The 22,899-nt window shown below is 41.5% G+C and overlaps 1 protein-coding gene across 1 annotated transcript in view; it reads left to right on the top strand.

Annotated features, from left to right (window-relative positions):
- The window catches only part of mettl24 (methyltransferase like 24), a 57,403-nt gene that overhangs the window by 10,560 nt on the left and 23,944 nt on the right, over nt 1-22,899 (top strand). The window contains exons 2-3 of the mRNA XM_066677959.1: nt 15,576-15,674; nt 20,761-20,900. Of these exons, the coding sequence (XP_066534056.1) occupies nt 15,576-15,674; nt 20,761-20,900 (239 nt within the window). The remainder of the gene's footprint in view (nt 1-15,575; nt 15,675-20,760; nt 20,901-22,899) is intronic.

Genomic DNA, 22,899 nt, shown 5'->3' with positions numbered 1-22,899 from the left:
AATATCATGAAATTTTCACACAATGTGAAGGACAGCTTCTGTGTTCAAATCATGTAGTAAACTAAAAATCCAATAAAATGCAGCTACATATTTTTAATTGGACATTTTTTAAAGAGTCCAGAGTTTGCAAAGAATGCTTGCCCATGTGAATTAGGCAGATAAAAATAAACTGACTAGGCTGTTTTGTCTCAGGGTTGGTGGGTTGATAGGAGCGCCAGATCTTCAAAATGTGTGCTTAATGCCATGATTAAATTTTTTTTTTAAATAGGCAGAAAATACAGAGAAAGAGAGAGGAAGTGAAAACATTTTGCTGACTCCCAATGAGTGTGAGTGTGAGTAGTATTGACACAAGGAGAATGACAATATATGCTCTCTATCAGATGAAATGATGTACATTCAGCCAAAGAAATCTGCTGTTCACTCATTTAAAGAAAGCAGGGAAATGCTGTCTGTTACTGGAACCTGTCAAAACTGTGCCTGTGTTTAACATGGAGTGTGGATGTTGTCAGTACATACCAACATATGAGTAGAATATATTGTACTTTGTGTGGGCAGTCTTTACCAGGCTGCTGTACTTCCACCTCAGCATCACTGGTCAGAACAGGCAAACTAGCCTGAGGTATATATAACTCTCAGGAGAAACAGGCTGTGAAAGCAGCTGGGAAAAAACAATGTTTGTATTTAGCCTCCTACTGAACACACTCCCGCGCACAGTGCTACTGTAAATTCTGGTCATATTCCCCAGAGCCCATACCATCCCATTATACTTTGTACTGTGATTCATCTTCATGTTTATTGTTTATTCATAAAGCACTGCTCATTTTAGATACAAAATTCAAAGAGTGTGCTTTACCCATTGATAAAATAAAAACAAAAAAATGAATGAGACCCAATAAACAAGGCTTACGCTAGAAATAATATGGGCACAGGTTCTGTAAAGCTTGTATACTGCTTGTAGACCTTTAGACTAGTTGCTGGAACATAGCTGTAAAGATTTGATGCCATATAAACCATTATAAGGTGAAGTACTGATTCCAAAGTTTTCCATTTCAGTGAATTTCTCCATTAATATTTCACTGTAAAATGGCTCCCTTTTCCTCAAGTCGGTTTGGGAAATGTCTGGCCTGCTAGCTTGTGCTATTATCATGGAATCGATGATTAAAGGAGCAACATTAGCTTAGCCTTGACACAGTAGACCATACAAACCCATCGATTTGGAAAAACATGTTTTGAAGCATGCCTCACTATGTCCCAAATGCCAGCTGGATTAGTGAAAAGCATGCATGTTCTCTGGATTTAAAACATGCTTCACTACCTGGCGGTTTTATGGATAAACCACAGTTACATATCCACATATTTTGGAAAAATATATATAGATAATCTGGTTCTATTTTGGAAGTGATTCCAACACTGTGGCAATTGTTTGAGGTAGTGCCTTTCCTGTTCAAGCAAGTCTGTGCCCCTGTGCACAAAGCAAGGTCCATAAAGGCATGTTTTGTTGAGTTATAGTGTGTAGGAATTCCAGTGAAGAAGCAATCTTCAAATTGCTTACTCACCATTTGCTAGCTCTTCTGTATGTTTGCACCTTGGAAAAAGCTCTGGTGTTTGTACACAGCCCTGTCTCTGTAAGCGGGGAAAAAACTAAGGGCCTCAGAATGAAATTATTGAAATGTCTAAAGCTTCTTCTCTCGAGGCGTTTGGATGGAGGAGAAAAATGTGAATGGTGAAAAACATTGCTTTATTTATACAGTACTACTGACCTCCTTTTTTGCTGTTACAGATTACTTTAGGTGGAACTGACACCAAATTTGTGAGATCGCTAATTGTATGAAAGTAAATACAGACCAAAGTGCTCCAAATCTAAAAAGCTAAAAGTAATGAGTTTCTGTGTTAGTCCAAATGGTGAGTAAATACTTACAAGTAAAACGTCATCCACATACATTCTATAGATTTGTTTCATGCTCAAACAAACTGTTCCACCGTAAATAAATAAATAAATAAATATGCAGAGCTTTTGAATGAAAACGAACAGTAGTTCCCCAAAATCATCTACATTCTGCTGTCATCTAATGAGCACAGATGTCCACAGTCACCTCAAAGACTAGTGGAAATCCTTCCCAGAAGAGTGGGGATCCACTCCATATTAATGCTCATAATTCAGCAATAGGATGTCAGACAAACGCCTTTAGGTGTGATGGTCAAATGTCCACAGATGCACATCCATATTCAGTATAACAATAAATATAGGAACAAATCTGCATAAGAAAGCAGCAACTGAGCTGAAAGTTATCCAAGGACTTGCTAGGTCCAGGGTTAGTTACAGTTGAATCTGTTTAAGTGAATGTTACAGACGGGTATGGCGGCATGAGCAGTTGGCTGGTGTTATTCTGCTATGCCCAGGGCAGGTTTTATTGCTGCTGTGCTCCAAACACCAGGTCTAAGCTCCAGACTAACAAACTGAGCAAATCAGTGGAGAGTCGCTGTTAGTTATCACCCATCTGTCACAGTTTCTTGTGCCAGAAAGAAAAAACCCACACACCCAACCATGCACACACACACCCACATACACACACACACACAAGCACATGTGGGTCTAAACGTCTGCCGTGCAACTGCTCAGCTGAAGAGGGAGCGCAGTCTAATGGCTTGATGTGTCATTCTTAGCTATACTGACATGAGAGTGTTGACAAGGAAGGAGTAAGAATAGCCTGACAGTAGAGAGGTGGTTTCTAGGCAACCACGAGCACATTTTGAGGGATTTGGGTTAATGATATTCTCCTTTACTCTTCCTTACTCTCTCTCTCTCTCTCTCTCTCTCTCTCTCTCTCTCTCCCTTGTCTTTTCCCTCTGTTGCTCTCTTGCAGTCAGCTGGGAAATGTCCAGATCTGCACCTTTCCACCATAGCAACCCAATTTTTGATCATCAGATAATGCATTATAAGCTGCATGAAACAGGCAAATTCATACATGAACCTTCAGGTCCCTTCAGGCTGTCTGCATTTTTATCAGCACATCTGTAATGCTTCTTTCCAGTAGAGGGGTTAAACCAAAACCACATGTACAAACATACCAGGATCACTGAAGCTGGATCAGCCCATAACCCACAGGCAGCCGAATGAAATGAGCTCTCAGCATCAGCCGGTTGCATACAGACTCCAGAACACATTTGATATCATTTCATGTATTATACGTACAACCCGTGCATTATAACTATTAATGGCAGAGATGCACCCAATTCCTCAAGTATTTTATGGTTCACATTCCATTCGCGCACATTATTTTGAATAGAGTAAAGGGTGATGTTGCAGTGGGCCGTTATCGGCTTTCTGATTTGTAAATAAAAGAAAATAAATAAAAAGTAATTGGCTACATCAATGTGTTTTCTGTGATTGTGTTATCGACCGGAGCACACCAGTGACAATATCTCATGTTATAGCACGTTCTCTCGTGTATTATGGCGTAATTGGCGTAAATGTTGCTTCCAGAGGCAACAATTGATAGTTTCTTCACTTAATAAGCAACCGAAGATCACTCTCCTGCACTTGGTTTCTCCACTTTGTGCGTTTGTGTGGTCTACAACGGTTGCTCTTGACACTTACAGTTGACTGTGGCAGATCTAGCAAGGCAGATATTTCACAGACTGACTTGTAAAAACAGTAGCATCCTAAGACCGTCATATTTTAATTTACTACATTTAGCATTTTACAGTTTTCCCCATTCGACTGCCAGTGTTTGTCCATGAAGATTGTGTGGTTGTACTTTATATAAATGTAAGCAATGAGTGTGGCCTCTGTAATTAAAAGTACTGCCCACATAGTGTAGGCCACACAGTTCTTACTCAGGCATATGAAGTATATATATATAAAAAAAACTGTAGAGAGACCTTGCATTCCACTCATCTAATCCATTCCAGATGTTTCTGAGAGTGGGAGTTTTATAGAAAGTGAAAGAAAGAAAAAAAAAAGAATCCTATTACGAAGAGATCATGTGAAAAATGCCGTCTCCATTCCCCTCAACTCACTCGGAACATAAAACGCTCATAAACCTCTGTCTGATAATTTCTCTGTATTAAAAAGATCTTCATAATCCCCTATCTTAATTCTGTTATGTCTCTAATGTACATTCCCTCTGAGCTGGGATTGGAGCGCTGAGCCGATTTCCGGCCTGAGAGAAGTGAGGAATAAATCTCATAAAGTCTAAGTGTGACAGACACAGAGGAGGTATTTAACCTCTGAGGGATCATGTGAGAAATAAATTCCCACAGATTTAATGAGTTATTTTGCTTGGCTGTGCACGGTTTTGAATGGGTTTAAATGTGTGCGTCATTGCTTAGTGTGTGGTTCCCTGAGATGGACTGGCACTCTGTGTGATGTCTTCCTGTGTTGTACCCTGTGGTTCTGGGTGGACTCTGGAATATGTGTAATGTTGATCAGGGTGAAGTGACTACTGAAGATGAATGGATCTTGATGAAGAACGCTGAAATATATATGCATTAATACTTATTTTTGCTCTTACAGATTACTTAAGTTGGAACTGACTCCAGATTGGGAGACAGCTAATTGCATGGAAGTAAACGCAAACCGAAAGTGCTAAAACACTTTACAAGCAGCTGTACCAAACAGATCCCTGCAATCATAGATGCTCCCTTTAATGGAGACTAAAATATTACTCTTGTTCTTACTGGATCTTTGAGTTTTACTTGAGAAATTGTGAGTAAGGTGAAGAATGAAGTGCCTCAAGTTTCCCCTCTTCTGAAATATTTTGATATGTGTGTGTGTGTGTGTGTGTGTGTGTGTGTGTGTGTGTTCTCCCAGTAGACACTACAGCACCACAGCCACTGCCTTTACTGCTGTCCACTCCAATTATAGCCTGGACCCTTCACTTTTACCAGGACCTCACTTTTAACACACACAACACCGAACTGTCAGAAAACTCTTTCTCTTTCTCTCTCTCTCTCTCTTGCCGCTCTTCATCTTTTTAGTTTATCTTCCCTCTACTAAATCTGTCTCTTCCCACTGCACATTTCTCTCTCTTCTCCTACTACATTCATCTCTCTCTCTCTCTCTTTCTCTCTCTCTCTCTCTCTGTCTCTCTCTCTCTCTCACTTTCTTCTCTCTCCACTACATCTGTCTTTTTGGCTCCACAACCCTCCATCTCTTCTCCTACTATATTCATGTCTCTCCCTCTCTCTCTTTCTACATTAATATCTCACTCACTCTCTTTTTCTCTTTCTGTCTCCCCACCCTTCATAATGTTTCTCTCTTTTCTTTCTCCACTACGTCTGTCTCTTTTCATTCCACAACCTTCCCTTTCTCTTCTACTACTACATTCATCGCTCTCTCTCTCTCTCTCTCTCTCTCTCTCTCTCTCTCTCTCTCTCTCTCTCTCTCTCTCTCTGTCTAGGGATGTATTGATGGTGCTGAGGATATTTTCTCTAGCGTAGCGGGACGAAACGTGTTGACAGGCTGTCGACCCCTGCTTCATTCTTTTTCACAAACCCAGACAATCACACACACACACATTGCGGGGATCACTCAAGCTTCACTGAGTTCAGAGTCACACCTGTGCTTAAGGGCAGTGTTCTATGCTCAAAATGGTGTGAAATGCAGAAAAAACTAGCTATTCTGTCTTCATCTCCATCTGCTACCTACTGTTCAACTCGCACATTTCAAAACAAGGAACATTCCAGGGAAGCCTAGTTTTGATGGATCACCGTCATATTTAAAGGTCACAGATTTTTCAGAAATGGGGAAGCATTGGAGACACCGTAATTATTATTATTATTGTTATTATTATTATTCATTTGGACTAACGTAGGCTGTTTGGTAATGTCTTGCATTTTGAACAATGGGATAAAATATGTTGTGATGGTTCAGGTAGAGGTATGAATTCACAGGGTATATATATACCATGTATAAGACATGTTTATTTACACACACACCCTTTTTAATTGTGTAATAAGCTCATTCAGATTTTATTAGAATATTTTAACATAAAACATCTGTATATGCTACAAAAATGTCACAGAAATGAGTTTCACTATTAGGGCGGTGCGGTGGTGCAGCAGGTAGTGTCGCAGTCACACAGCTCCAGGGACCTGGAGGTTGTGGGTTCAAGTCCCGCTTCAGGTGACTGTCTGTGAGGTGTTTAGTGTGTTCTCCCTGTGTCTGTGTGGGTTTCCTCTCACAGTCCAAAAATCTACATTGATAGGTGGATTGGCGACTCAAAAGTGTCCATAGGGGTGTGTGTGTGTGTTGCCCTGTGAAGGACCAGCGCATCCTCCAGGGTGTGTTCCCGCCTTGCTCCCAGTGATTCCGGGTAGGCTCCAGACCCACCGCGACCATGAACTGGATACGCGGTAACAGACAATGAATAAAGTTTTACTATTTCAGTACTATTTTTGCACTATGTCTTTACATAAGGGAGGGGTGGTGGTTCCTTACCCTCCTCCAAAAGTTACATAGTGCAGTCTCTGCAGTGCTGAGCAGAGTAGCAAGGACAGAGGCTCTGTTACACTTACATTTACAGTATTTAGCAGATGCTCTTATCCAAAGTGACTCACAAAAGCGCTTAGTGTTCAGACAGAATGTGTATCCTGGCCAGTACAATAGGGTCGAGTCCAAACTCCCCCTGAGCTCAGACGTTGCCAGAACAAAGGCCAGTGCTGATACCTACAAACAACAAAAACATAATAAGTGCAATACACAGCATCTACTTGGTGCTCATACCAATAAAGAAAGGAGTTAAGCGCAGTATAAGTGCCAAGCAGTCTGTTACTGTGAGCACTAGGTTAGTGCACCTCACTTAAGTGGGTCACAAAGAGATGAGTCCACCATTCGGACAGCCAGTGGAAGTTCCTTCCACCATCTGGGCACCAGGACTGAGAAGAGTCTCGACACTAGTGCTCCACGTGTCTTGAGGGATGACAGGTCAAGTCAAGCTGTACTGGTGCAGCCCGACTCTTATCTGTGCTCCCTATTACAGGTCAGAATCCCAGTGATTTTAAAGCTGTAAATGTTAAGTAAAAATACTATCTAGTGTTCCTTTAAAGCATGTTTCTTGTTGATTATGCTGCTTTAATAATATTAATAATTAATCCGTATGCACAGTGAATCAGACTGCGACAATGAAACATCTAGTAAAGAGTTGTGAGGAGCTATGAAGCTGTGAAACAGCAGGAAGACTGCTAAAGTTGCTTAAAAGCTAATGTGTTAAGACATATATTAAATGTATGAGCTAAACAGGAAACCTTGTAGTTTGAGTGTATAAAATTCACCAGACTGGTAAATATAATGTTGAAATATGGTGAAATGCACTCAGACTGACCACGAAAGTCTTCCCCACATCATACAGTTTTCTAGCTGTGCTGAGAGTCTGTCACTGCTTTCGCAGATTTCATGTCCAAACACAGCCTAGGTGGTCCACAAGACACGCTGATTCATGCTGCCCACTCCACAACTAGAATGTTATCTCACTCTGTACACAAGGCTGTAGCAATTCACTTTAACATTTATGGGCAAGGACCTTTAAAGGTGACGTTTACAATTGTAATAAAAAAACACTTTTCATTTTTTTTCCCCTCCAACTTACCATTCCACCTTAAAAGATGGCGAACTTCTGAATGTAAACAAACCAGAGAGAACAGCATTTCCCTACAGTCCCCTTTAAACTATGGTTTGTTTGAAACTTGTCATACTACACACAATATATATATATATTATAGCCAAACGTTTGTGGACACATTCTTAACCAGTATTTGTTGCCAAACCAAGGGCATTAACAATGAGTTAGTGCCACTTTGCTCTAGTAACTTCTACTCTTCTTGGAGGATTTAAAATGAAATGACTACGATTGTATATGCTGTTGTCTGAGAGCAACATCCTCAGCCATTTTCATGCTTTTCAACATTCAGAAGCCTTTCCATTATCCACATGCCTCCAGATACCCATTTTTCTTGATTACTGCTCAGCTAGCATCATGCAGGAAGAAAGCCTGAGCCAATTCAGAGAGATTGTTGTCCATTTACTGAGCAAGGGCTGCATGCAAACATTGGATATTTTCCCACGCAAACAGACCAGAGAGCTAATCATATTGGATTAATATTGTCAACGTCAAATTAAAGTGTTAATAAAGATATGAAAAACACAGTTAATATAGTGAGGGCTTTTGAACTCAGAAAATGAGATTTAATGTGATCAGAAATCCTGCTGTCGTTAAATGTTTCAAAACACATTTGCCTGTGATTTGCACACTCTAGTGAAGTCTGACCAAATTTTCCAGTCTATTCCTCCAATTAACATTTGTCCTGCAGGTGTGTGGGGTGAGTCTGAGCGGGACTCTGATCAAACATGACATCCAGCTGCTCTCAGCACAAAGCCTGTCCTAGGGCTACAGCACTGGACCCAGCCGCTCAATTGAATCATTTATTTTGCTCTTTAACCATTTAAGCACTTATGGTTTCTATTCAGAATTATCTAAATATATCAGCCCTTAAAGGCAACGTTCACAATGTTGATCAAAAAAACTACATTTTTAAAATAAATATCGGGTGTTTCCTCACCATTTGCTATTGTTACATTTGCGTGGTTACGAAACCCCAGTGTCTGTAAATGGGTTAAAAAAAAAAAAAGTGTCTCAGTCCAGTATGCTAGGATTTCTCTGACTATGCTCATGGCAGAGAAAAGGCATCTAGGGTGTTTTAGACAAGAGAGAACTCTTGACAAGCATGAACCAAAATGAGGATGTTGCTCTATTCCTGCTCTGTAGGTGGGTTATATGGACTTACTGTTACTTGCTGGAAATACCTTCAAATTAAGGAGGCAGCTAACTGCATGAAAGAAAAGACCGAAAGTGCTACAAATCCAAAAAACTTGAGTTTCTGTGGTAATTCAAACAGTGAATAAAAACTCACAGACAAGTTAAATATGAGCCTCATAGGAACAGCAGCATTTTTTTTTCACCTACAGGGGTTGGACAATGAAACGGAAACACCTGTCGTTTTAGTGTGGGAGGTTTCATGGCTAAATTGGACCAGACTGGTGGCCAATCTTCATTAATTGCACATTGCACCAGTAAGAGCAGAGTGTGAAGGTTCAGTTAGCAGAGGGTAAGAGCAGAGTTTTGCTCAAAATATTGCAACGCACACAACATTATGGGTGACATACCAGAGTTCAAAAGAGGACAAATTGTTGGTGCACGTCTTGCTGGTGCATCTGTGACCGAGACAGCAAGTCTTTGTGATGTATCACAAAGTCACGGTATCCATGTGATGAGTCACGGTGTGATGAGTCACGGTATCCAGGGTAATGTCAGCATACCACCAAGAAGTACCAAACACATCCAACAGGATTAACTGTGGACGCAAGAGGAAGCTGTCTGAAAGGGATGTTTGGGTGCTAATCTGGATTGTTTCCAAATAACATAAAACCATGGCTGTGCAAATCACTGCAGAATTAAATGTGCACTTGTGTTTCCACCAGAACTGTCCGTCGGGAGCTCCACAGGGTCAATATACACGGCCAGGCTGCTATAGCCAAACCTTTGGTCACTCATGTCAATGTCAAACGTGGGTTTCAATGGTGCAAAGAGCGCAAATCTTGGGCTGTGGACAATGTGAAACATGTATTGTTCTCTGATGAGTCCACCTTTACTGTTTTCCCCACATCCGGGAGAGTTACGGTGTGGAGAAGCCCCAAAGAAGCGTACCACCCAGACTGTTGCATGCCCAGAGTGAAGCATGGGGGTGGATCAGTGATGGTTTGGACTGCCATATCATGGCATTCCCTTGGCCCAATACTTGTGCTAGATGGGTGCGTCACTGCCAAGGACTACCGAACCATTCTGGAGGACCATGTGCATCCAACGGTTCAAACATTGTATCCTGAAGGCGGTGCCATGTATCAGGACGACAATGCTCCAATACACACAGAAAGACTGGTGAAAGATTGGTCTGATGAACATGAAAGTGAAGTTGCACATCTCCCATGGCCTGCACAGTCACCAGATCTAAATATTATTGAGCCACTTTGGGGTGTTTTGGAGGAGCGAGTCAGGAAACGTTTTCCTCCACCAGCATCACGTAGTGACCTGGCCACTATCCTGCAAGAAGAATGGCTTCAAATCCCTCTGACCACTGTGCAGGACTTGTATATGTCATTCCCAAGACGAATTGACGCTGTATTGGCCGCAAAAGGAGACCCTACACCACACTAATAAATTATTATGGTCTAAAACCAGGTGTTTCAGTTTCATTGTCCAACCCTTTTACCTTTCCTCCTTAAAATATGCTGAGTTTCTAAACATAAATAAACCAGAGAGAACAGCATTTCCCCACAGTCGTAGATGTCCCCTTTAATGCTTAAACATCTTAATGCTAAACCTAGCTTATAGACCACTTCCTATAATGAATGGATTCAGCTATGTTTAAGTGGACCTTGTGGACAGAGATGTGCAGTTGTGCACACACAGCTTGTATAATTCCAACAGTAAAAACCATAAATATCGGCTCATCAGCTGCACGAGTTTAACCTAACCATCCTTAATGTTAAACATCAGGTATAAACGTAGCGTCTTGGTGTTGATCTGTGGAAATGCATTATGATGAGCTCACTTTTTTTTTTTGAGAATTTTTGAGAATCACTGGAGTTGTGTTGGTGTTCCAGAACTAATCATCCACCATCAGTGCCTGACCTCAGTAAGTCTAACTCTACTCTAAGTCTAGAGTAGAGGCTGTTTCTGCAGCCAAAGGGGGACCATCCCTTTCAATGTAGTTGTAGTTTTGTTGACTTTTGTTTTGTTGACATTATTTGCCATAGTCTACATTTTTCCTCACTTCTTCTCTGTTAATCAATTCATTCCCTCACTCTCGCTCACTTGCTCGTTCAGTCTCTTTCACACTAATCGATCTATTACTGCATTTCACTTTCTCAGAGTCTCCCTGTAGGGCTGAACAAATAGAGCACTCAAAGAGAGCCATTAACACACACACACACACACACACACACACACACACACACACACACACACACACAAACATGCTGTACATTGTAAAATGTTATACCTAGAAGCACAGTTATATAACACAATATTACTGCAATAAATTCATAAACTTACAGATAGAATGAGAGAGTGGGAGACAGAGAGAGAAAGATGAACTATGAGAGAGAGAAAGGGACAGAGAGGTAGAGCAGGAAAGAGAGGTAGGAAGTGAAAGGGACAGGCATAGCAAGAGAAAAAAAAGTGGTGAGAAGTGAGTGAGAGACAAAGATGGTGGAGAGACAGTGAGAAAAATAAGGAAATGTAGTTGGAAGAAAGAGAGAGAAAAGTGAGAGGTTGTGAGTAAAAGAGGGCTATGGGTCGACAGACAGGAGTTATAGAGAGAGACAGATATTCACAGCAGATCTAGTTGGGATAGAGAGAGAGAGAGAGAGAGAGAGAGAGAGAGAGAGAGAGAGAGAGAGACCATGCTATTATTACTCATTGGTAATTTATTAAGTGTGATTGGGGGTGAAGTTGGTGAATGTGGAAAACCAGAAGCTTAAGAGTGATTTTGCCTGAAACATACACACACACACACACACACACACACACACACACACACACACAAAATGCACTTCCCTTCTGCTTCCAGGGATATAAATGAAAATGTGGAACTACTGAGAAAATGTGAGCGAAGTAAAGAAGCTCACAGCGATACACAGTCCTGCAAGAACACCAAAGAACAAGCAGCACAGAAAGCATAATGGTGACAGGGTCTGTAAATGGGAGAGCGAGTGAATGGAAGAATAAACAAAATGGTGAACGGGCTCATCAGTTTTCCTCCTAAACAAACGCTGACTCCACAATCTCCAGGATTTGTTTGACAGTTGAAAGCAAGCAGAATAAATGCATCTATGAAAAGATTCAAGATAGGAAAACTTGGCCTCAGCTGGAGGTATAAAAGACCTCTTGTTACTCATGTTGTGATACAAGCCAGACGCAGCAAGAAGATAAATATCCGTCTACTTCTTGCCTGCTGACTGCTGTCCAAATATTTACATCAGAAAGCTAGGGATTTGAACCAATCAGGACAAATGTCCAGTGTTTGGTGTGTAAAGTTTGACTGGTCTGAATCAGGCCAGAAGGTGGAATTAGAGGCTGGAAGGCGATTAGCACTATGCTATGCCAGATATTCCATGTGAGGTACATTGAGAAATGTCACACTGGCTTTGCCCCATTATGTAACAGTTCTAAAGTAAGCACACTCAAGTGAAGTGCACTACAGGACAAATAGCCTTTTACATTCCAGGGAAGAATCTGTGCTGGCAGTTGAAGTTCACAATCATACAGCATGTGTTTTGTTGCAGAGAATTCTATCACACACACACACACACACACGCTGCATTTCATTTGCCTTGTAATTAAGATGTCTGAGCTGGGAATGATGTCACACTTGAGCTGAGCACTTTAGAAAACCCTATTACCTAATTTTTCATTGTTAGCTTGTTCCTGTTTAGCACTAGCAATACCAGTTTATAATAGTGCATTTTGTGATATTTTACACATCCAAACACCATCTAAACATGTCCATACTGCAGTGGGACCATTTAATTAACTCTAGTAGAGAGACACAATAATAAACTATATGATACTACTGCTTTTATACATTGCATATATGCAGTCAGCCATCTTGGATTCTGTCTTCAGGGATTGGAGAGGCGTCCCCAACATTCCAAGGAGGAAATCCAACTTGTGGGAGGGTTCCAATTGAAAATACAACATTCAAGTTCAAATCCAGTATTAAACATTCAGAAAACACTATGCCACTGTTAGCTAGCTAGCACTGTTAGCGATAATACTTGATAACTGCACAAGGATGATGTTTTATGCATTTAAACACATTGAAAATACATCCGGCAGTTGGACAGTTACTGAATGTATGGCTGATTTAATAAAACATATAGTGCTAATAAACTGCATGGTACTACAGCTTTTGCACCTCATTTATTTAAAGGTAGCCATCTTGGATTTAGAACTCATGTATGGTGAGGCTACCCTGATTTGTAGGAAATCTGACTTGTGAGGGGAGTTTCAGTTTAATATCATACTGGGAACATCCAGACATCTGAGTTCAACTGGCATGCAGCAACACCCAAAGACACACACACACACACACACTTTCTTAGACAAGGCAGATAGAGTACATTAATGTTATGTACCAACAAACCTAGAGTGATTGTGCTAAGCTGCTCTCTAACGATAGTACAGGCCTAATGTTGTTAGGTCAGTCAAGTCTTCACCAATCACCATCCTAAACTTCCCTCTGTAGAACAAGACCAAGGTTTATTACTCTTTCATTCACACACACACACACACACACACACACTGCAGAAACAATTCATAGCAGGACAGAAACACATTCACCACAAGCTACCAGGATAACGTGAGGAAAAGGTCCATGGAATCCATTAAAGGGATTTACTGAAGGGTAGAGACCAATAGAATGAGGACAACATCCCAAACTGTGTGTGTGCGTGATTCTAATGCCGCTTTTCTACTGCATAGAACCTACACCACCCTACTCGACTCAGCACAGCTCTTTAGCTTTTCCACTGGCCACACCTGGTAACTGGTCCCTGGGCCCGGGTAGGTTTTCGGTCCCAGCTCCCCCAGGGTTCCAACCGTGCCGAGTAGGTACTAAATGGTGAGATGTAAACCATGAAGAGCGCTGATTGGCCAGAGCCAGGTCAATCACCACAAAATGCAGAGCTCATTCAAATCCAGCACAAGTTCACTGCTTGTAAAATCTCTTCAATTACAGCAGTTTTCACATGTATTTTTATCGGACTCACAACGGCAGCTCATAACTTTACCTCAAGGTGTTTTGAAGAGGTTTAGATGCTCCTTGGGTCAGTGGCCGACGGTAACTTCCAGTCAAAGCCAAACGTGCAAAAAGTACAATTAAACTGAACTGTGGTCAGCCCAAAAAACAAAAACAACATGTGAATACATGATGAGTAAACAGCGCCTAACTTTTCCACTGCCGTTGTTGTTGTTTTTGAAAAGCCAGTGAGTCCTGTTAGACACGGGGTTTTGCAACATCACCATGTCAATTTCACTGGGCAGTGGAATAGCGACAAGCTTTAAGTGTGCTGAGCCGAGATGTGTAGAGTTGAGTCGATTAGAGCCGGACCCATGAAGTGGAAAAGCGTCAAGTGTGTGTGTGTATGTGGTGGTGGTGGGGGGTGGTATTCAGGGGACTGCAGGGTGCTAATGGCTGTCAGCAGAAAGTAAGACAATTTGAGTGACCCAGTCCTTGGTCAAATGCTACTGAGTAACAGCAGACAAGAAACACATACAGGCATTCAAGTCCTCATTTGTTTTATTTTATTTTATTTTATTTTATATTTTGGGGGGAAAAGGATGGTTCTAGTTCAGTTCTAAACTCAATCATGTTTGAAGCCTTTAACAGACCTCTGAAATGACCAGTGTCATGCCCTTATTTGGAATTCTACGTCAAATAAGGTTTCTGTATGGGAAACACAAATGCCATTTTTCAAAATCATCAGGTAAACAGAAATATTAAAACTGAGAGGGAAAGGGAATAATTAATACATGAAAGAGAGCATGCTGTGATATTATGTGATCGTATATGTGAAGGGATGGCCTCCTACTTTCCTCCAAATGCAGTTTGGGCGTTGCTGAGCCTGGAGTAGCAAAGGCAGAGACTCTGTTCTCTTATTTATGTTAGTGACACATCCCTTTGTTCCTTTAAAGGCACGCTAGTTTATTTCAAATGGTTTAAATGTGAAGGTGAAAAATGGACCTGCATATACTGGAGGTCCTGGGGTTACGTCAGTCCCGAGTTACGATGTTTCGTGGTTACGACACATCTCCCATTTACTGTATAAAGCCTTTGTTTCGACTTAAGTGGTTTTGTGTCGTAAACGTCGTAATGTGAACTTCGTGTTTGGTGTGCGCGGCGGAAGAATACACGGTTACGCGGCTCGGGACCGAGGAGGATAGGTGTTAGGATAGGATAAGTGCTTACAGTATGTTATTTACGTACAGTATGTACGTATGTTCCGACTTACACCGAAAATTGGTTTACGACGCGACGTAGGAACGGATCAACGTCGTAAGTCGAGGACCCCCTGTATATTGACAGCTGTGTTAATGTGACAACATTCCATAAAAATATAAAAAGTGCACATTAAAGGAACACTCCGTAATACAGATTGAGAATCGTTATGATGTTTCACTGAACGGTAATATGGAGAGCAGAGTCTCTGTCATTGCTGCTCTGGGCTCACCATTGCAGAAACTGCACTATGTAACTTCAGTACAGTGCTGTAAAAAATTTAATTACACTAAGGGCGACCCCGAAAATCTTTTTTTACCTAGTGTTCCTTTAAATAAATCAGATATAACACAAATGGATATGGGCCTGATCTTACTGATGCAGTACCACACTGCAGTGTACAACAAGAGGTTTATTCACAAATTCACAAACTGTTTTTTAGACAAAATTTTCCCTCTCTCTCTCTATCTCTGTGTGTGTGTGTGTGTGTGTGTGTGTGTGTGTGTGTGTGTGTGTAGGCTCTCAAGTGGAAGATAGAGCTGCAGCCATGGGCTACAGACAGCCACAGCCTGGAGGATGAGGCACTCAGATTCATCAAGTACATCACTACACCACAGGTAAAAGAGACTCACCGAAGCTCCAGTGTGTGTAGTAACTGTATTCATTACACATAATAAATCAGTAGAGCACATTGCACCCAACCAACCAATCAGATCAGAAGTTTATAGATTTTTCTCGCTCACCGAGCTCAAGCACCATGTACTCTAGAGCAGTGTGTGTTAGGTTACAAAGCATAAATCAATATAGAAATACAGATGTATACAGCCTGCGAGTATTAAAAGATTAAAATCGATGTTTTTGTCAGAAAACATTTATACCTAAGAACATCTGAGAGGAGCAGGGTTCGGTGCTGCTTTAAACAGATGCCTATGAATTTCAGTATAACATGCTTTCAAATTAATAAATGATCATTTTTTCCCCCTTGCGTATATACAGAGGAGTTGAAAGCATATTCATTTTCCTTTGCATAGATTTTCCATGTCTCTGGGCCACAGTTCTTCCAGCAAATATTCCCTCAGTTGGTGTTTAGAAGATGATTGAAGAAAGTGCTGTCGAACATGTCAGTCCAAAACTTCTTAAAGGTGTTCAACTGAGCAGAGATCTGATAAATGAATAGATATAAAGCAAAGGATTTTCAAAAAATAAGAATGGAATTATGAGATTTGGGTATGGCGGTAACAAAAAAGGATGCAGGCTGTATTCAGAAACAGAGCTATGAGCAATTCACAGCTTCCAGTAAAAACTAGACAAACTGTGGTGGTTAAGGCTCTTCTTTCAAAAGCTGAAATGTGATCTAGCATTGAATAGAGGGGGCAGCTGTGGCCTGGTGGTTAGGGAACTGGGCTTGTAACCTAGGGTTACCAGAAGTCCTCTTTTACCCGGACATGTCCAGGTGGAATTTCACAAACGTCTGGGATTTTGTTTTTCTAGAGTTTACATAGAATTTGGAGAAGCGTTTCGTTCACAAACTAGTCCCGCCCTCCCCTACTCCGATTGGTTCGCTTGAGTGAGAAGGGGGCGTGGTGTAGTAGCCTAAAATCTTCGGATTGGACGGTCTGACAGTAGAGCTACCGTTATTGGTCGAAACCTTCTCTGTAAACATTTAATTGGTCAGTCTGCACGTCAGTGCATTTTCTCACTGCACTCTAGTGTTCACTAGTGTGTGTGTGTGTTTAAATGTGTGTTTCACTGCACGGATTGGGTACATAAATGTGGAGAACAAATTCCTCTGTGTGCAAGCGCAGTGGCCATTAAAGTGATTCTGATTCTAATTCTAATTAAACACAGACAGAACAAAGCAGAATATCTGGGAGATTTTGGCATTGGCAACATTAAGAATAGCCCCTCCATTACATCTCCTTCTGTCTCTTTCAGTCTCCATCTTTCTCTCCCTCCCTCTTTTTTCAGTCTGTCAGTCTGTCTTTCAGTCCCCTCCTAGCTTTCTCTCTCTCTCTTTCTCTCTCTCTCTCTGGCAGAAAAGGCTTGGCAGTATGTGTCGTGTGCTGCAGCTGTTGGAGGTGATGAATGCTCTTTCTTTTTTTGATCAGTTATGCAAACACACACACACACAGCTCCACCTCCAACCCCTCTTCACTCCTCCCACAGTGACGCACTGTTCTTCAACTAGCCACGCTGTCAGTTCCCACCTTTGCAACAGAAACACAACACAGATACTGAAACACGAACAGTCCGTTTCCTGTGCACTACAGCTGTCTTTCCAACAGTCATAGAGACTCCCTCTAATTAGTGAATTCCACTACTTTACAGTGAATCCAAATCACAGCTGAGGTCAAATGCATTGTGAAAAAATGGAATGCTCTGAAGCAGCTGTAAATGAGCCTAATGTCACCATGACCAGTGCCAAGAGTCTAAAAGAGGGAGTTAAAATATATCAGCGTTGGTAGTGGAGCAGTGGAACCGTGTCCTCTGGAGTGGAAAAGCACCAATACATTTGGTATGAATTGGGTCAGGAATAACCCTTTATTCTGAATCACCTTTAATCACAAAAGTGACCAAAAAAGTACAAATCGGAGAGGTTCAGAGGTTTTCCAACCACTAAAATTGTTTATAAAGGTCATTTATAAAGGTAAGATTGTATAGTTTTGCTCCTGGGCTCCTCCTACAGTTGCAGAGTGTAATTTATCACTTTTACCGCACTCGGGGCAGGAGTGGGTGGGTCCCTACCACCCCTACCCTACCCTTTTCCAAAAGTTACCTGAGGTTCGTCTGGATCAGCAATGACAGAGGCTCTATTCTCCCTATTACAGGTCACTGGAGCATCACAATAATTTTGAAGTAAAAATGTAACATATTGTTTATTTAAATACAGAATTCCTGGTACATTTCAACTGCACAATACCATTTGCCCTGAATCATAAAAAAGGCACAGAAGTTTGAATGAACAAAAGTCAAATTGATCTCTAATAAACAGATACAGAAATAGACAAAGTGACAGAGGATATGGTTGAAAACAAAAGACACTTAAAGGGGGTGAAAGAACAAAACTCCACCAGCGGAGGAAGAGGAATCAGCACCTCTGTGTGAATTTCAGGACATGTGATGATTTGATTAAGAATAGAAGCAAGAGAAAGACAACTGAGAAAATGAGAAGGTGGGAAAATGCAGCATGAGACGAGAAACGGGAGGAGGCAGAGAGAGAGAGAGAGAGAGAGAGAGAAGTGTGAGACTGAAGACGACAGTAAAAAGGGAAAATGTGTGAGATCAGTTCAGATGAGCTTTATGACGTTTGAAAATTCAGTTAAAGGAGCTTGAGATCGACTGAAGGACTGATTAAAGATTAAAAGCAGCCCAGTGCACATTCAAATAGCCCCTCATCCTTTATTCAGGTGCTGGACCTATATGTTTATCTGAGAGTATAGGTTAGTTCAAAGTGAGCACAGAGGAACAAGTCAACTGATTAAAAATGTCAAAAATGGAGAAAAGGAGAACAGAAAAGAAAGGAACAAAGTAACAGTAATAGTCACTTGCATAAATTGTCATCTGTGAGGAGTGTGGTGTGTTCTCCCTGTGTCTGCATGGGTTTCCTCCGGGTGACTGTCTGTGAGGAGTGTGGTGTGTTCTCCCTGTGTCAGCATGGGTTTCCTCCGGGTGACTGTCTGTGAGGAGTGTGGTGTGTTCTCCCTGTGTCTGCGTGGGTTTCCTCCAGGTGACTGTCTGTGAGGAGTGTGGTGTGTTCTTCCTGTGTCTGGGTGGGTTTCCTCCGGGTGACTGTCTGTGAGGAGTGTGGTGTGTTCTTCCTGTGTCTGGGTGGGTTTCCTCCGGGTGCTCCGGTTTCCTCCCACAGTCCAAAAACACACGTTGGTAGGTGGATTGGCGACTCAAAAGTGTCCGTAGGTGTGAGTGTGTCTGTGTTGCCCTGTGAAGGACTGGCGCCCCCTCCAGGGTGTATTCCCGCCTTGCACCCAATGATTCCAGGTAGGCTCTGGACCCACCGTGACCCTGAACTGGATAAGCGCTTACAGACAATGAATGAATGAATGAATAAATTATCATACTTTGAATTAAATTTTGTAAACTATAATTATGGAATTATGGATTTGGAGCATAGTTACATGGCTTATTCGTGAAATTTTTGTAAGATATACCACATATTATAACCATATATTTCTAGTATCATGCCCTTTACTTACACAGTACATAGTTTATCTTACAGCTTACTTAACAGGTACATACTCTGTACTTACCCAGGAATTAGTGGGCTGTAATTTTAAGTGTTACCTAAAAATTATACTGAACTCTAAATACTGAAATTAACTGTGGATCACAAAAGCCGCTCACTCCCAACTATTGCTCCATTACTCTAGAGAACACCGTGCCCCTCTAGCCCATGCTTGACACTGGTCATAGTGACTTTAAGGTCATGCCAAGCACTATCAGTGTCCCATTCATTTTTGTGGTTATACAACTCTATGAGAGCAACTCAATGCCATTGGGTAACAGAATCACCTTAAAATAGATGCATTTCTGACTCTACAATTGGTTAAAAAAGTAAATCAAAGCCCTAGTCACCATATGGTCATATGGAAGGTTGGCCACAAGCATGTTAAGACTTTCTCTGGATTCCCTGAATCTTTTGATTATAATATGCACTGTGAAGCATTTAGGAATGTTTTTTTTTTTTTTTCAAAAATTGTTGGCTTACTCACTGACACATATTTGGCAAAGTGTAGACTTTCCCGAAGGCTCCTATTATACTCAAGCATTTCTGGAACCTATCATAAATTTCCTAATCTTAAACGCCTCCTTTCAAAACTTTTATGAGTCATGTTGCAGGTATCAGTTTAAGTTCAAACATATAAAGATATAAAAAAAAAAGTTTTTAATCTTTGTTCAGTTGGTGTTTAAATATAAGGTAGATTTAATAGATCAGGTGGCGCAGCAGGTAGTGTCGCAGTCACACAGCTCCAGGGACCTGGAGGTTGTGGGTTTGAGTCCTGCTCCGGGTGACTGTCTGTGAGGAGTTTGGTGTGTTCTCCCCGTGTCCGCGTGGGTTTCCTCCGGGTGCTCCAGTTTCCTGCCACAGTCCAAAAACACACGTTGGTAGGTGGATTGGCGACTTAGAAGTGTCCGTAGGTGCGAGTGTGAGAGTGAATGTGTGAGTGTGTGTTGCCCTGTGAAGGACTGGCGCCCCCTCCAGGGTGTGTTCCTGCCTTGCGTCCAATGATTACAGGTAGGTACTGGATCCACAGCGACCCTGAACTGGATAAGGGTTACAGATAATGAATGAATGAATAAATATAGGAGAGTTGGTAAGAGATAGTAAGAGAGTTAGTTTTGAGATTTAATCTGAATTTCATCAGAAAAATAATATAATCTAAGATAACAGTAGTGATGCTGTGTATACATTGCCTAATAAAACTTTTATACATCACTAGACTGTTTTTAAAAAGTCTGAATTATAGGAGGAAGTGGCCAAATTTGGTAAAATTATTCATTTGAGTTAAATAAAAATAAAATAAAATAAAACAAAAATAAAAAATGTGTCAAAGTAGTTTCCAGATTAATCACATGCAGTAACACGTTAACGTTGACAGCACAAATATATATATATACAAATAGCATATAATGATGTTGTTTGCCGTTATCATAAAAACATAGCTACTCGTGTGTGTTTGTCTCCAGGTTTCCTGTGAAAGACCTACTTTTCCAGTGATAGAAAGTGACGGTTCAGAACTTCAGAGGTCATGGGTGCTGTGTTTGGACAACAGATTCAGCCTGGCACGATGCATCCACACCAAACGCTGCAGAGTGTATTCACTAGGGTGAGTTTCATGCTTATTCACAAACTCTAATAGTACTGAAAGTATTTAAAATAACATTTACACACAAAGTTTCTTCTGTAGTTGGAAAGTGGTTAATTTCATATTAATTCTAGCTGAGTATTGGTGTCAGGGATGTTTCATTCCCTCAGCTTCCTCTGTGTAAGCATTTGCAGTCTGAGGTGAGTCCAGTTTGTTGTCAAGGGAGCAGATATTATAAAGAGTGGGAATACAAGAACTAATGAAGTTGCCCTAAAAAAGGATCCAAAGCCTCATCAGTGCATGAGGAAGGAAAGCTAATAAGGTCTGGTCTGAATAAAGGGCTACTGCAGCACAAGACACTTATTTCTAGTGAATTTACAGGAGGATATATCATAACAAACAGTTCAGGTCCTGGGTCTCTAACAAACTCTAGGTCCTGGGTCTTTCGTGTTGTCATTCATTTGACACATGCTTTATACGTGATGGAAAAGCACCAAATAAATATTCATTCATTTCATTCATTTATCTGAAACCACGTATCCAGTTCAGGGTCATTGGCCCACCCAGAACCACCGGGTGCAAGGCGGGAAGGCACCCAGGAGGGGGCGCCAGACGCCCACAAGGCGACACACACCCACACATTCACTCACACCTACGGACATTTTTGAGTAGCCAATCCACCTACCAACGTGTGTTTTTGGACCGTGGGAGGAAACCGGAGCACCCGGAGGAAACCCACACAGACACAGGGAGAACACACCACACTCCTCACAGACAGTCACCTGGAGGAAACCCTCGCAGACACAGGGAGAACACACCACACTCCTCACAGACAGTCACCCGGAGGAAACCCACGCAGACACAGGGAGAACACACCACACTCCTCACAGACAGTCACCCGGAGGAAACCCACGCAGACACAGGGAGAACACACCACACTCCTCACAGACAGTCACCTGGAGCAGGACTAGAACCCACAACCTCCAGGTCCCTGGAGATGTGAGACTGCGACACTACCTGCTGCACCACCATGCCGCCCATTATTATTATTATTACTATTAGTATTATTATTAGGTTCCAGGTCTGTTTTCTTCAGTGACTGGCATGATAAAATCAGCTGTTACAGATATCATGAGTTTGTTGTGAGTGAGTCAGAGTGACTTTTTCAGCTTTTGCTCTCAGCAGTGTGAAATTAAGACGGGAGCTGGGGTTAAGGCAGAAAAGAGTGTGGGGCTAAAGGGAAAGGCATCACAGAGCTACTGTTAATGTTTGCCTCTGAGACACTAGTGCATCTCCTGCTGACAAAATCTCAGATAGTGCACCTTTAAATCCTTTTTACAGCTTGATGGCAGTTGGTTATGTATGGAATGGTGCAGAAATGTCATAATTTGACTTGTTTAACAGGCTCAGGGTGTGTACACGCTCGCTCCTCATTTTTTACCTGAAAACATATTGGAATCTGTTTCTGTATCTTGAATCTGTATTATTTCAGAAGTCACACAGTCCATTTTCTTTTCTACAGAATGGGTTAAATTCCTGTCAAATTCCTGATGAACTGGGGGTGGGTTTTGCACTGTGCTGGACTGTTAAGTGACTCTCCAGAAGAGCAGGCACCATCTGAGCCGGAGGAAGGCATCAGCACAGCTGGGATCCGGGGATTAATTTGGGTCGTGTATTTAGATGTTGAAACAAAGAGTCTCTATTTTGTCAGTGAAAGGAAACGTGGGTATGTTGATAGAGTGGGTTGCCACTGAGAAACGTAGCTCCTGCAAAGAACCTATTATGATATTATTGAGTTGTGGAGTAAGGGATAAGGGTTTTATAGGGGGAGACAGGGCAAGTGGTCAAATAACTATTTGGGTTTGAATAGACCCTGTAATCCATCATTTGGATTACAGCACAGATATAGACACCTACACACACACATAGAGGGAGAGGGAGAGAGAGAGAGAGAGAGAGAGAGAGAGAGAGACATACTTCCAGTGAAAAATTTGTTTTAAAAAAATCTAAACTAAAGACT

Source organism: Hoplias malabaricus, chromosome 7 (assembly GCF_029633855.1).
Source record: "Hoplias malabaricus isolate fHopMal1 chromosome 7, fHopMal1.hap1, whole genome shotgun sequence".
NCBI lineage: Eukaryota > Metazoa > Chordata > Actinopteri > Characiformes > Erythrinidae > Hoplias > Hoplias malabaricus.
Note: the sequence above shows the minus strand (reverse complement) of the source record. Positions and strands in the feature narration are given on the sequence as shown.